This window comes from Scatophagus argus, chromosome 8, assembly GCF_020382885.2.
Source record: "Scatophagus argus isolate fScaArg1 chromosome 8, fScaArg1.pri, whole genome shotgun sequence".
In the NCBI taxonomy this organism is placed as follows: Eukaryota; Metazoa; Chordata; class Actinopteri; family Scatophagidae; genus Scatophagus; species Scatophagus argus.
In genome coordinates this window covers 4,767,840-4,782,226 of record NC_058500.1, presented here as the reverse complement: position 1 = coordinate 4,782,226, position 14,387 = coordinate 4,767,840, and the positions used below count along the sequence as shown (strand labels likewise).

Below are 14,387 nucleotides of genomic sequence, written 5' to 3'. Positions count from 1 at the left end.
AGGTTACCTTGGATCGTGGTTGGACCTCCTGCTGTGGTCCTGCTCGAAACCTACTGCGATTACTACTGTCATAATCTATTTTAATTGTATTACTACTCTGCTGCAGCTACTACCATTACTATTGTTACTACTATTGTTATCATAATCACCATAGTACCTTCTGTATACTTCATCATTATCATTATGTGTCGTTATGTTGTTTGCGTGCTCCTTCTCCTTCCTTCATCCCTTATCATACCTTGAACATCTCATTCCTTTGCAACCTTAAAGGTTCACACATTGAATCATTTCCTGTCAGTTCAAAATGTTGTTTTTCTTGTACACTAAAAGCAAATTGTAATATACCAGTGGAATTGTAGAACACACTGTGCACAATGATAGCACAGAATGGTGACACATGCTACTTTATCTTTCCATTATTTCAGAAATTATAGTGCAGAATTGGTCAGGGTAAAGCATTTTTTGCAGTTGTGGGGTTGCACTGCCTTGCTCAGGGGCACTTTTTACAGCCTGATTGCAACCAGCAACACTCTTTAGTAGGCAGCTCACACATCAGTGCTACTGCTCTCCCTGACCTCATTACATTTAAAGTTATGGTGTATTGCTTTTATCCTTTTTTTTAATTATTTATCTAAATTTACCATGGACGTTGGCCTATTTTGCTTTTTAATTTGAACTTCCTGTTATTGTCCCTCATTACTCCTTATCTGTAAAGCTAGGTGGCAACAAAACCCTTTCTGTAGGTCAAATGATGATTACATTGACTTATGAAATGCTTCTGGCTAAATCCTTTTTCAAACGAGATACTATTATAATGGACTAGCTTCTCAATCCCTGTAATTGCAAGTTCACATAAAAATTAATTTTACACCCCTTGCACATTCATTGACCATGATGGTTTAATTAACAAGGTCCCTTTTAGGAATTTGAGACGAAGAGATTTATGTATTAAATTTGTTTACACGCCCAGTGGTTTCATATTATTGAGACTAATTGCATAGTGTCAGAGGGTATCTCCTCGTTGAGTCATGGGACCTTGTCATTTAGCACTCGCCTGCTATTATGAAGAGATATCCCTGAGAGAATATTCAGCTCTGACCGTTCTGAATCAATATTTAAATTTGGAGCATTTTAATAAAGAGACAAGAATCCAAATTTTTACGACAAGACTGTTGCTGAAATGGGCTGTGGGCTTGTGAGAACCATTTGAGGGAACGAGGATGACCAAAACCACCTCTGGAAATGTAAATAGTCTCTGTTTGACATTGATCAAGCAACCCGGGTTGATTCTTTGCATATGCATTTTCCAGACATGCTTGGGCTTATCTGCTTCATTAACAAAACACCTTGTAGCTAGAAATCACGAATCTTGATTGCACAATGTCAGCAGTTGTCTATAGATAGGGTCCCTGAAGGCAAATCTGACCACTGATAGCTGGTATTAATTGATGTTGTGTATTGTCGCAGTCATTCCAGTAGTTCAACAGCAATCAAACACACCAACAATGGATTTTCTCTGCTAATTAATTAAGGCATGAAATTGTTGAGTCTGCGTGGCTGACTGGAGGATGGCTAATTGTTTAGAGTTACATTAAGCCAAAGCACCATGTCTGATGAAAAACAGTGCTCAACCTGCTTGCCATTTTTGTTTGTCTCTTTAGCAACTTGTAGATGCAATGAGTTCATTTCATGGTACCATTACTGCATTAAAAATAATCACTTTTTTATTGTTGTAATTCAGAATCGATGACCTTCATGGAACAATTAAAAACTAAGAATCTGAACTTGAAGCCTCAAGAAAACTTTGCAGATGTCTGTATTTCTTACCTTTTTCATATCTGAAGGGAAGGAAGAGATTTATTTAAATTTTATAAGGAGTACCATAAATGAAAGATGTAACAAAAAGATAAAGCTTCAGAAAGATAAACAAATTCGACCTTCCTTCTGAATATGCCATCAAGACAGAGACAGATTCGCAGCTATCATGTTGGACACATATGCAAATTTGTGTCATCAGTGAGGTGTTTTATCATCCTATCAACTCATTAAACAGAGCGCCAGGTACTGTTTGCTCTCCTGTCTTCTTATTAGATAAAAACCGCAGTGTGATGACTGCAGATACCGGCTCCTTACTGAGCCGTTCAGTACCAGCAGGGAAATTAGACAAGACAATGCAAAACAGCGCAGTGTGGTGCAACGCTAAGGTAACTCATTAGAGCACTGCATCATGGGAGGAAGCCACATGATGCTTTGCAACATGTCATCAGGGGTGTTGTGAGTGTTATTACACAATCGTAATTTGATAGCTTGCGCTGTCACTTCATTAATTTTGACAATCTTGCATGATAAAATCACAAGCCAAAATAAGACATGTGAGAAAAAGCTGTAAAGCAATGACGTGCATCACAACTCTGGATTTTTCTGCAGCTTAAATTCATCCAAGTTAAATATTTGTGCATAGAATTAACTGCAGTTTCATTTTGCATGGATGCATTAGCCTTTAATCAATTTATCAAAAGTTAGACATTGACAAAAAGTCAATATTGTTGCAGATATGTGGTTAACCACATTAACACTGTATGCAAACATGTTGTTGTAGGAGACCAGGTTCTTTGAAGTGACTTATGTGCATTTAGAGTTAAGGGCCATGTGAAAAGTTAATATGAACCAAGTCAACAAAATCAAAGCAAGATCTGGGCAAGACAGGAAGAGATGAGGAAATGAACCTGAGCACAAAAGACAAAAATTAGTTCAGCATTTGAACAAGAAAAGGTACTTAAAGTAGAGAAATGGTTTTGCATAAATACCACAGAGTAGCCTGGGTGAAGGTGGACTGGGAGCAGAGTGGAGCTGATTGGAGGGAATGCAGAACAGGTGCGCAGGTGAGTAGATAGCAGTTAAGTAGGCACACACAAACACACGCACGCACAGACGGGAACAAGGCAGGGGGAGGAGAGGAATACAATAGGACAAAAGATGAGGAAAACTACACAATTGTAACACAGTTCCATCTTTATTCTTTGGCATGCTGCGTTAATGTCAGGCGTGAAGAACTGAACTGTGATGAGTGTGGCTCAGCTGACACTTGAGACAGACCTTAGAGACAAAGACCAGACGTGTCTGAGTGTCTGAATGTCTGTCAGACAGAGAAGGCTGAAACCATTCGCCACACAGGCATTAGTGAAATTGTCCCTTGCTTCAGCTGCATAATATATCAGAATCATTAACACAAACATTTGCAAATTAGCTTTCCAGCGAGCTCTACATGAAAGCGCCCCCGTACAGTTCTCCGCATAATACTCATTAACCTCAAAACACAAAGCTTACAAAGTGAAAATACAGGAGAAGTGGAGAAGAGAAAAATCAAATGGGTTGAAATTTCGGTGTTTTTCCACTAAAATTGTAGTTCAGACCCGTTTGGTTTGCTCTTTAGTTGTCTGGTGTCCCATGGGTATCCATCTGTCTCTGGTGCAGAGGAAACACACCTGACTGAAGCTCAGAGGAGAAATCTCCTGTTTTTATCTCAGTAAACAGACAAGCCAGGCAGCCATTATCCAAGCCCGTTACTGCTTTTTGTTTACCTCTCTATCATGACTCACCTGTCATTGGGGGAGTTTAACCATCTTTTAAATTAAAACTAAATCAATTCATCAATTGGATGAATGAAGGTTGACAGGAAGCCTCTTGTCTGGACTCTGGACGGTGTACCAAACACTGGAACAGCAGTGATTAGAAAACATAATAATGTCCTTAATTGCTAGTTTATATTTTGAAGTCATCAGGTATACATGATTAAAAGTAATACTGCTGCATTTAGACTTTAACACAATGCGCTTTATGCCATGCAGTCGAAACATCCATACATCATTTTCCCCACTTTTAATAAGTGAACTGTGATTCAGATAATGCTTGGATAATTACAGCAGAAATGATCACATGTTCATTTTCATAATTTACCAGAGAACCTGGATGCATAATGACTTTTACTACTGTCTCCCTTCCTATCACTGTGATAGAACAATATAAAACTATTCACATTATTTTCTATAATTGCAGCATGCAGCAGATTTATTACAACCATTTAAAACTGCTCATAAGCGGAGTTATTAAAACTGCAATTTTCAGCTGTAATTTCAATAATTATATTTGCTGTAATTATCAGTCATGACCACAGGATGGCACTGTGACTTTACATGTAAATCCGCAGATCAGCTCTTGTCTGATCAGCAGTAAAAACTTTGAAGAAGTCTCACACTCCCCCAAGGAAACCATGAAAGACGAAGTTGTGAAAGCTGGAGCTGAGGCAAATTAAAAAACAGTATGACTGTAAAAGAGCTGCTGTTGTGATCTTGTTTCCTGTGATCCATATATATTGAGCAAAGGGAGAGTGATGGTTGAGTGGGGACTGCAGCACCTCAGTGGCCCTGCAGATGAATGAAGATGCAAATGGGGGGAGGAGAACGTTAAAGCCTTTAGTGACACTAAGCACACCCCAGAGGCCTTAATGCAGAACGCTCAGCCTCAGCACATCAAGGACACAGCCCCTCTGTCTGAGCAACCCTCTGTCTGCTGAGCATCCCAACCTGTCCATCTACATTTTCATGCAGACAAACACTTGACTCCTTATGCTGTACTGAGCCAGTGACAAGAGACAGATGTGCCCTCCCCAGAGAATCCAGTTTGATAAGCTGCTGCTCCACAAACTATTAAATAACCCAAAGAAACCACTGGAGTAAAAAACAGAAAAGCCCTATTTTGCATAAGAATGAATGTGCCTGGAAACCGCTGCCTCACACGCTGGCTTCGCCTTGGCCGTAAATGTCAATTTCATGTCAGATCCTTTCTCTATTCAACCATGACTTCTGTGATTGCTTCATCCCTTTGCATTAGTAAGGCTTGAAATGAACATTGGCCTATTCTGGTGTTCATTTACAGTGCCCTGTAAAGGAAATGCATCTGAAAGGACCGTCAGACAATCACTATTGGACTCTGCTTTGAAGAAGATGAAGTCGTGCACTCTGCTGTATATTTCTAAACGTATGCAGTGTATCCCAACGGGCTCGATGTGTTTATAGTTTTCTTTATGCACTAAGAGCAGCTGCCTGATAGGACCTTGGCTATGCTAAGGAGTGTCACAGCCATGATGCCAGCCCCATGTGGCATGCTGTTTTTGCAAGCTCATTCAGGCATATAGTACTCTGGCTTTCCTCTTCACTGGTTACAGAAATACAGGTGAGCCCACAGCAGGTGAACCTGTCATAGTCAGCACCTGCAGGATCCTAACAGCCAGCAGGGGAAAACTGAAGGACAGAGGAAGTTTTGTTGTGAAGAGTTCTGCTGTGCCACCTGGGACGCTTAGTGATGAAGGTGAAACACAATGTTGTGCTAAAGTCGAATACATGTTATGCATTGGATTATTAAGACAATTCTAAATCAAAAAGTCCATTTAGTTTACAGTACGAACATAGAAGAAAAACATGATGCATGTGTTAAATTATTTAGGTCATTATTTAGTTAAGTCAAAACTCAAATGCCCTTTTGGCCTTTTAGAGCATTGCTCACACAGTTCTGCTTGGCTCTTTAATTTGTTTAAATGTTGATTTATGAACTAATTGTCTGTAATTGCTGCTTAGTGCCACTGTTAATCCAAGCTGTCTGCCTCCTGAAGCACATTAGGCCAGATTTGTATAATGAAGTAATTAGTTCAATTACGAAGAGGAAAGTAGGAATAGCATAAGAAACTGGGAACATGAATCTAGAAAGTACTCCCATGCCATGAGCATGTTTTCTGTCTTGCTATTATGAAACATACTCAGCAGAGTATATGAAAATACCTTGTTGTGAGCCAATGATTCTCTTAATTAAAGCTTGCACATGTCAACAAAGTTAATTTGAATCTTATAATATTTTTCCTCTGGTGTCAGATGCCAGTTTCTGGACCTACTTCGCTGCGGCATCTCACATATCAAGTTATTTCAGCTTGCTAACAATTCTCGCTGCTTCACACGTCAAAAAAATATAGCTCTGTGTTTTCTATTTGGCTTCTGTCACCCGCCAGAAGCTGCCATCACAACCAAGAGTGCTCCATTGTCTGCTAGCATTGTCACTGTTATTAGTCTTTTGGATTGCCTGTGGAGTATCGGCAGGCTCCGGGGGAGCAGGCGCCAGGCTGGATAATTAGTTGTTCTTCGATGCCAGACGGGCACGTTGCCGTCACTTGCAGGGGAAATGGAAAGTGGCATCACTATCACAGTAACACCGGAACAACCTTTGGTGTGAGGGCTGGGTTCCAGCACATCTGTCACAACACTAGTCATCTACCCATTGGCAAGACAATAATGCATACCAGTCTACACGGCAGGGATAATTACTTTATCTGAAACGGAATTGTTCTTGTCATATTTGTCATAATTAGCTGTGGTGTGGTGAAATCGATGGCAGATTTCTGTATTGGTTCTGCTGGTCGCTGGAGGACAAGAGATTGGGAGATTCTGGCATTTTAAATCTTCCATAAAAATAAATCTTTAAATCTTTTTGAATCTGCTATGAAATAAAACAAACAGACAGGTGCCATATTTATGTATGCACATGTATCAAATTTTGGACGTGGTGGAGACATTTTATTCAGCACTTTAACCTCCCAGAAGCTGCGTCTTCCAACATTACATCTCATGCCGTGAGCTTACTGCTGGTGACCCTGGGGTGACGCCTGGGCTCGTTTCTGCGCATGATGTGGATGATGACGAGGAGTATAGAGACGCCCGCGAGGAAGGTACCTCCGAAGCCCAACAGGATGCCATACAAGAGCGGCAGAGCCACATCCAAAGGTCCCTTCTGGTACAAAGGGACAGGAGCTCGCTCCACAATCAGATCCAGGTCTCGCCAAGTCAGATCCTTTACTAGCACACACACACAGAGCGCACAAACAGGACAGACACACTTACCATCTCAATGGACTGTGGGAGCATTTTTATCAAGTTTTAACTTGAATGAAGCACCGCGGAGGATAAAAAAGTGGACAGGTGATAATTACATTTTGGAATTTCTAGGTACCCTGGGAAATACTTGTGAGAGTGTTGATGCTGAGAAATAATGAGTTGGAAGCATGCCCACGGCCACCAAATCTAATCCGGCATCTCATCTAAACACTTAATAGATTCATGGTTCACTGAAACATTATATCATTTGTCATTCAGACAGTCTCCAGAGGGATAACCCAAAAATCTCCTCTTGACATCAATAGCCAAAGATATTCGAGGCCACATGTTAGGACTTGGCTCTCCATCACTAATTCTATTAAATAGTGGACCAAACTAATGCGAGTCTTTCAAGCTTTGTGGCAAATTACCTTTTCTTTTTTCGACCTTCTGGTCTTCATGCTGGTCGTTCTTTGCATTCGACTGAACCGATGGAAAGTTTAATGAGCTGACGTATTTATGATAGTCTTCAACGTAGCGTTTCAGGCTCAAGACTTTGTCCTGGTTGATGTTCTTCCCCACCTCTGTAAAAACAAAAGCAATCTAAAAGTATTTCTTGTTTGCTTGTCACTTTGTGTGTTAAACGCGTACGTTTAAAAGATTGTCAATTCGTATTTAATTGTTGTTTTCATGCACTGAACATAATTAGTTCTGGCAGGAGAGCAACTGTTGTCCTTCACTTCCGAATAAAACAAAATGAACCACTCAAGTTTCCATGTATGAGTAGGTCTCTTTAGAACTGCAATCAAGTGTACAATAATTGCTGCATTCTGCATCCACACAGTTTTTCATCAAAGCCACCCCCACCACCACCATGTCTTATAACTCATCTCTTCCAATCCTCTCCTTGTCTTTTTTTTTTTGCTCTGAAGCTGCTGATGAAAGGAGCAGATGGTTTGTTGTGTGGCTCGTGTCAGCTCCACTGAGTCCTCTGTCAGATCATTTACACCTCCTTCTATCCAACGCCACTCGGCTGTGGAGTTGTGTGTACACTGGACTGCAACACATGCCAGAGACTGGCAGTGTGCAAAATATGTCACTTCTGAAGTTCCAATTAAAACGAATCTCAAAGTAATGAAGCAATTACTTGCTGTTGTTAAAATCATGAGGAGGCCTCGTTGACCGAAATAAGCCCATTTTTGAAAACGTACCACCATGTACCCAAATGAGGCTTTGTTCCAATTTCCTTTTGTCAAGGGACATGCTGAGATGTCTGCTCATGACAACAACACTGCACTGTACATAAAAAGGGAACTTTTTTTAATTTGAAACCCATTACATTTGTAGAGTCACTCAGAATTATTCTGTTTAAATAACACACGTGTCTCCGCTTGTTTCTCACCAGTGGCGATGTCTGTTCTGCCAATGCGCTGCAAGGCGCGAGAAAGCCTGTCGTAGTAGGTCTGCTCGCCGTACCTCAGTAGCCAGTCTGTCAGGGCTGTCCGGCACTGGGCTTCACTACCTAGTAAACACAAAACATACGGCCCTCAGACAGACAAGCCTCTGACAGTCAGTTTGCTGCCAGAAACTCCCCAAGCCCTGCTGGGCGTGCGAGAAACTGACAGGTCTCAGGTTGGACTTCATTTCTACCTTATTGCAACTCATGGACTGTAACTCTTAAAGGTTGAGATATAGGGTCAGAAATGGAGTTCAATATTCCTAAATGTTTTCAATGTTTCACAAATTGTGGCTGGCTCTAGCGAGGGTCTCTCACGTTTTTAGCTGACACCACAGAGGAGGGTGAGCAGATTTTAAAGGATAGGTTCGTATTTTACCAAATCTATCCTGAAACGATACTCACACGTGTTTGTCATTGCATAGTCTTTGTTCTGTGCAAAAATACATTCCAGTTAAGTTGACGAGAATATGAGGCCTCTGTAGTCTGAACTGAAATCAAGTCGTTATCCTTGACTGATGAGGCCCTATGACAGCCTCAGCTGAACGGTAATATTCTATTGTTCCACACGAGGACGTCTGTGGATTTTGTCCCCCATCACTTCCGCTGATCTTGCTTTAAGAAGAGATCAGGACCAGTTTCAACAGGAGGAATCATCACAGCAGTGGTTGAAGAAGTATTCAGATCCTGAGTAACAATACTGAAACTGCTGTAAAAAGTCAACTTTTCATGAGCTCAAAAAAACTTTAACAGCCGTGTTTAGCTTACGAATGGGGCAATTTTGGCAGCCTAAGAAAAAAAATCAAACTCAACATCACAGAATTTGGAGACACACGCTTTTCATTGGACAGGAAAGGTACAAAAAACCTGTAAAGTAACCAGAAGTACAAGTACCTCAGATTTTTGTACAGAACTTGAGCAACTGTAGTTACAATCCACCACCTCATTGCAACAACTCCCTCTCTAACTCAGCGTTTATGCCGTAAGAATTGTCTTAATATAGACTTGAGAAAGTGCCTCAGGCAGAGATGATGATGATGATGATGATGATGATGATGATGGTGAGTACTAACTCGTGGCAGAAGAGGTGTCTCTTTTGGCTCGAGGCTTGAGATCAAGCTTATTTTGTTCTGGCGAGAGACGCTCAAGGTGCTGGAAGATATCCTCCTCTGGGTGAGAGAGGGCGAACAGAAGGTCTTCGCACTCCGTAGACGTCAGCAGCTCCACTAAACGCTCCAGCTGATGGACTCCGATGTCTTCTGCCACTAAACAGCCGCAACACACACACACACACACACACACACACACCACTCACAATAAGTGTTGAAGGCATGGCAAAGGCATGGAAGCACACAGTACGCTGTCAATTCCAGTTAATGAAGCGTAATGCTGACACTACATGCCTGTGCTCTCAATTAGCAAGTGCTGCTTGTGAGGCTTCAAACTGTCATATTCTCTTCCTCACTCGCACAGAACACAAACTGAGTAATCAACATTTCACATCAGACAACATAACAATCAGCAAATTCAGTCTGCGTGAGTTTTTTTAATTTGAATTCTTACAACGTGCTGGCTGCTGATGTAACCGCACCTGCTGGAGGAACATGTGCTCTCACCTGTGTCCTCCCCGAGTGCTGAACTCACAAGGACAAAAACAAAGCAGGGAAAAGATTTCCAGACTTTCATCTCGGCTGCAGTAGAAAATACTACAACACTAGTAGTATAATGATATTGTAACTACTGCTAGTATATGAAGTTTATTTTCAAAGTTAGAACTTGGATGAGCAGCGTTCTTTGTCTTTTTTAAAACATCCAATCACAAGACAAAAGACATTCATGTCAGAGAGAATATTTTCATAGATGCATGATTTACTGGAGGTCTGCAACTTTTACTTTCTTGCGAATTCAAACCAGCTAATTTTTAAATATTATATCTTCCATACTGTTAATTCAATCTATATATTCAATTTACTATTGCCTGCACGATTATCAAAATCACCATTGATTAATCTAACAACTGATATCACAAGTTTTAATGATGCTGTAAGTGTTGTGAGATATTTACGAAACGTAAATATTAGGTGTATTGCAAATAATTATGACATCATTGCGTACAACAGATATTTTAGGTTATACAGCTGAGTTTGCAGTGTGACATTTAAGACTAAGACCACACAACAACGAGGCGTCCTCTTAAAACCTCAGCTTATACTTTGTCTCTCCTCCTAACTTGTGACCCTTCTGCTGCTCTAACTGCTGTGTTGTCTCAGAGAAAAGCATCGCTTGTGGCTATGCACTTAAAAGCCTGACATTGTTAAGTATGTAAAATTCATTTAGAGGCCATTTGGTGGTGGGGCTTTGAAACTTGGATGGTGAGTTTTATTTATATGAGTGTACCCACATGCATAACCGTGGGCCAAAAATATGTTGCTTTGCTCTGTGGGTACTATTATTATTTCACATTTCAAAGTATCTCCAAAGGAGATTGATTGTCGGGAGCCAAAAACAAAACAGACCCCAGCAGTGAAGGGTTACGCTCACAAACCTCTAGATGCAGCCCTCTGCTTTATTTAAAATTCTATTGAACTTTAAAGGTTTGTCCAGACCAGGCCTGCTGGAAAAAGCTTGCAGCTTTACAAAAACTACAAAGCCAAGCCTACATATGGAATCTGTATCACTGGCATAACAAAGAGGGCAATGCACGTATTGTGGAGTAGAAAATGCTATTATAATATTGATGTATGGAAAAGTAAAAGAGCAAAGAAAATTACGTTTGTCCTTGCCTTTGATGTGCACTACTGGAGAGAAATGTGCTGCGAGTTGTTGAGATGCATCTCTCTAGCAAGGAGAAACATGTTTAATGACATTATTGTGTGGGCTACAGTGAGGGCATGTTTTAAATTGTTAATAAGCTTCATTTGCCAAACAGTAAAGGTTGTTTGTGTGGGCAGAGTCTCAAATTCTCCATGTTGGCTAATGAAAAAAAAAAATCATGCTCTGGGGCTGAGATCCACAGAAAGTTGGGTGTGGGTGGTATAATGGCTCTGTAATGATTTGAGATGTTGTGCTTCTAGAAAAAAAAGAACCACTGGGCACGAGGTTGGGAAATTTATTCATATTCTTGAGTTGCTCAGTACAATAAGTTATTGATGAAAATACTTGCATAACATATTTTTTGGTATATGTTACAGGGAGAACATAAACAACATGTCACAGGACCATATAAGAAATAAACATCTTGCAAGAAAAGGAATACAGTTTCCATCATTCAAAATGCTGTCAAAATGAAATAAATGGAGTTACTTCTTTGGCTTTTTCCTTCTGGTATTGTGAGTGTTAGCTTGTGGAGTCGTATCCCCATGTCTCTTACACTTCACACCACTGAAATCTGGTTAAGTACACAGACAGACTCCGGTGGAATGAAGGATAGAACACATGGAATATTCTTGCAGAAAGTGTCTGAAATATAACACACAAACATACATGATGCAGCTTTGTTCATTTCCAATCTGAGATTTTCGTTGTGATTCTGATTCTTCACAGTTTTCCCACAGTGACGCACCACACTAAGTGTGTTTATTGCAAGAAAATCGAGTGCTAAGCTTCACTTCGGCGTTGAGCTTCAGGATGGAGGCCGACCCTGGCACCCTGGTGAAGAGCAGGAGCAGCAGTAACAGCACTTGGACTGTTTGATTTATGATTAAGCCTCCGAGGTTGAGGGGGTGGCAATGAGTGCAGCAAGAACTGGATTTTGGCCTCTCCCTTTTCTCGAGTTTAAGTCTGAGCCTGAGCCTGAGCGAGACCAGGCCTGTCCTGCTCTGTGGCTCTGGGGTTTCAGGCTGCAGTTGAAATCCTGGACTCCGGCACGTTATCACAGGCCTGAGCTGAATAACTGTTTAGTCATCAGTGATGCAACCCCACCGTAGCTCGAGACCGCCACCAGACACCACGGCCAGCCTCGCTATCTGTCCGCCTCAGAGTCACGTTGCTGGGGGAACGCAACATCGACTTGACCCACTCACTCCCCACACCTGAAGCTTTCTGATAGTCAGACTTTTCTCTCTTTTGTGCACTTAGACTTGCACACTTTTCCCACACGACTGCTACGCTCCTGTCACCCAAAATCTCTGTTGGTCCTGTTGGATCTGAATACAAATGCTGCTTCCAAGCACATGATTTGCGAGGTGATCTTATCATCTTAACAAATTGGCCACAACTACTTTTGTAAGAGTATTAGATATAGTTGTAGCTCTAGACAAATCTACAGTTTGAAGTATTTGTAAAATTAGACTTGCTGTGCATGGATGAATGCCTTACCTCGTTTAAAATGCATTACTCACCTTATTTGCTCCTTTAGTTCCCCAGTGACTGTGAAAGCAATGAAAATCAAACTACAAAACACTCAGCAGTTCTTCATGAGATACTGAAGGTACAACTGACAAAGTGCTATGTGTCTTCTGTCTAACTTTTTTCTCTACCTGATTCAGGTATTGGTGTTTTAGTGGACTGTGCCAACCAATAAGATACAAGTACCTGAGAAGGACCACCCATTTCTCAGTCATAAAAAGCCACCACGCCCTGCCATGTGGTGTGCTTTTATTGCAGAGAATAAAGAAAGAGAACTAATAAAGACAGAAACTGAAATCAAAGTAAAGGTAGTATTCCCAAAACTGCTGCGATCACACAACACTTGTTGAAAAATCTTCACTTTCTTTAATCTCTTATTAACAGACACAACATCTCATCCACTTCAAAGGCTTTGAAAGACTCAGCGGAAGGCATAAACGTACAAATGAAATAAAGGCGTTTCATGTAATATTAATCTAATAAGGGGCTCATGCTCATTATTTGATGAGTCTCTGCTGTAATTTGCACATTTTTGTCTTACACTCTCTGGGGTAAACCACATTCTTTATTAGCCAGATCATCTCTGAAGCATTTGAGGAGCCCTTCAAACCCATTTTCATAAAATTTTCATTTGAATGATGATTTGCAAGTGTTCCATGAAGAAAATTTGTCTGGCAGTATATTCTGCCTCCTGAGCACCAATCAGCCCTTAAATCACTATAATAAAAAAAAACAAACAAACCTGGATTTTTTTTATAAAGGATAGGAAACTGTGCAGCTCTTTTCTCTAGCCGCGACTACCCTCTCAGCTTTTAATGAAAGATGGGGCGACACCCGACATCCTTCACTGTGAAAGGAACAAGTTTTTGAAAAGCATTCCTTTGCCTCACAATGGCAGGGTTTGGGGGGATGGGTGAGGAGGTTCAGTGCAGACACATTCCTTAGGTAGAGAGCTGCACCGAGTCTCACCTGACAAGATATTTCTCTCGAGAGCACATTCATTCGAGCCCAATCTTCTTTATATGTGATTTTATTGACAAGAACACAAATATCTTTGAATTATGAGCTGTTGTTCTCTGGAGACAGAGAGTGCTTTACCTCTGTGTTCTGTGTGGGCCAGATAGCTCTGGACAATGTGACTCGTTCAAGGTAATCTTTTGGACCTCTGGAAGGTGACAGCTGAAAAACGAGCCTCTAAAAACACCCTGCTCGAAGGCAGCCCTGCGCCTGGCTTACTAACAACACAGAAAAAGTTTGGGGTTTTTTTTTAGATCCACTGGCTATGTTGCCTCACACGGTGAACTGTGTGAACCAGCCTAAGTTAAAGTGTATATGCAAATAAGTAAAGCTAAAACCAATTTCTTGTGAATTCAACTGCTAGACTTCACCAGACTGGCAGCGCATATCAGTGTGCCTCAAATGCATCAATGATGCCTCCTTGAAGTTTCTGTGAAAAGTGTGAGCTGTTTTGAGGAAGCTGCCTCAGATGAGATCAAAAGTCCTGGTGCTAAACAGGAGCTCCAATCCTCAAAAAACCCCAAAACAAATAAGAAAAAAACAAAACATTGTTTACAACGCTATCTCATTGATATTGCTAAAACAATACTGCAATATAACAACGAGCACTCAACAATATGTGCCTGCCTGTTTAACAAGCTTTGCAGAGC

At 41.0% G+C, this 14,387-nt stretch overlaps 1 protein-coding gene across 1 annotated transcript; it reads right to left on the bottom strand.

The window, feature by feature from the left end:
• Positions 1–6,598: 6,598 nt before the first annotated feature.
• On the bottom strand, positions 6,599–11,266 carry LOC124063821 (transmembrane and death domain protein 1-like). The gene is made up of 5 exons (XM_046397869.1): positions 9,990–11,266; positions 9,447–9,638; positions 8,320–8,439; positions 7,349–7,501; positions 6,599–6,899 (listed from the first exon to the last, which is right to left on the bottom strand). The coding sequence occupies exons 1-5, from the start codon at positions 10,057–10,059 to the stop codon at positions 6,670–6,672; spliced, it is 765 nt and encodes a 254-aa protein (XP_046253825.1). The 5' UTR covers positions 10,060–11,266; the 3' UTR covers positions 6,599–6,669.
• Between the last annotated feature and the right edge of the window lie 3,121 nt (positions 11,267–14,387).

Excerpts from the sequence above, each read along its gene's own strand:
- LOC124063821 (XM_046397869.1), bottom strand. The coding sequence starts at position 10,059 with ATGAAAGTCTGGAAATCTTTTCCCTGCTTTGTTTTTGTCCTTGTGAGT. Across the intron at positions 8,440-9,446 it reads AGACACCTCTTCTGCCACGA|GTAGTGAAGCCCAGTGCCGG; the intron begins GTTAGTACTCAC and ends TGTGTTTACTAG. Across the intron at positions 6,900-7,348 it reads GAAGGTCGAAAAAAGAAAAG|TAAAGGATCTGACTTGGCGA; the intron begins GTAATTTGCCAC and ends TGTGTGTGCTAG.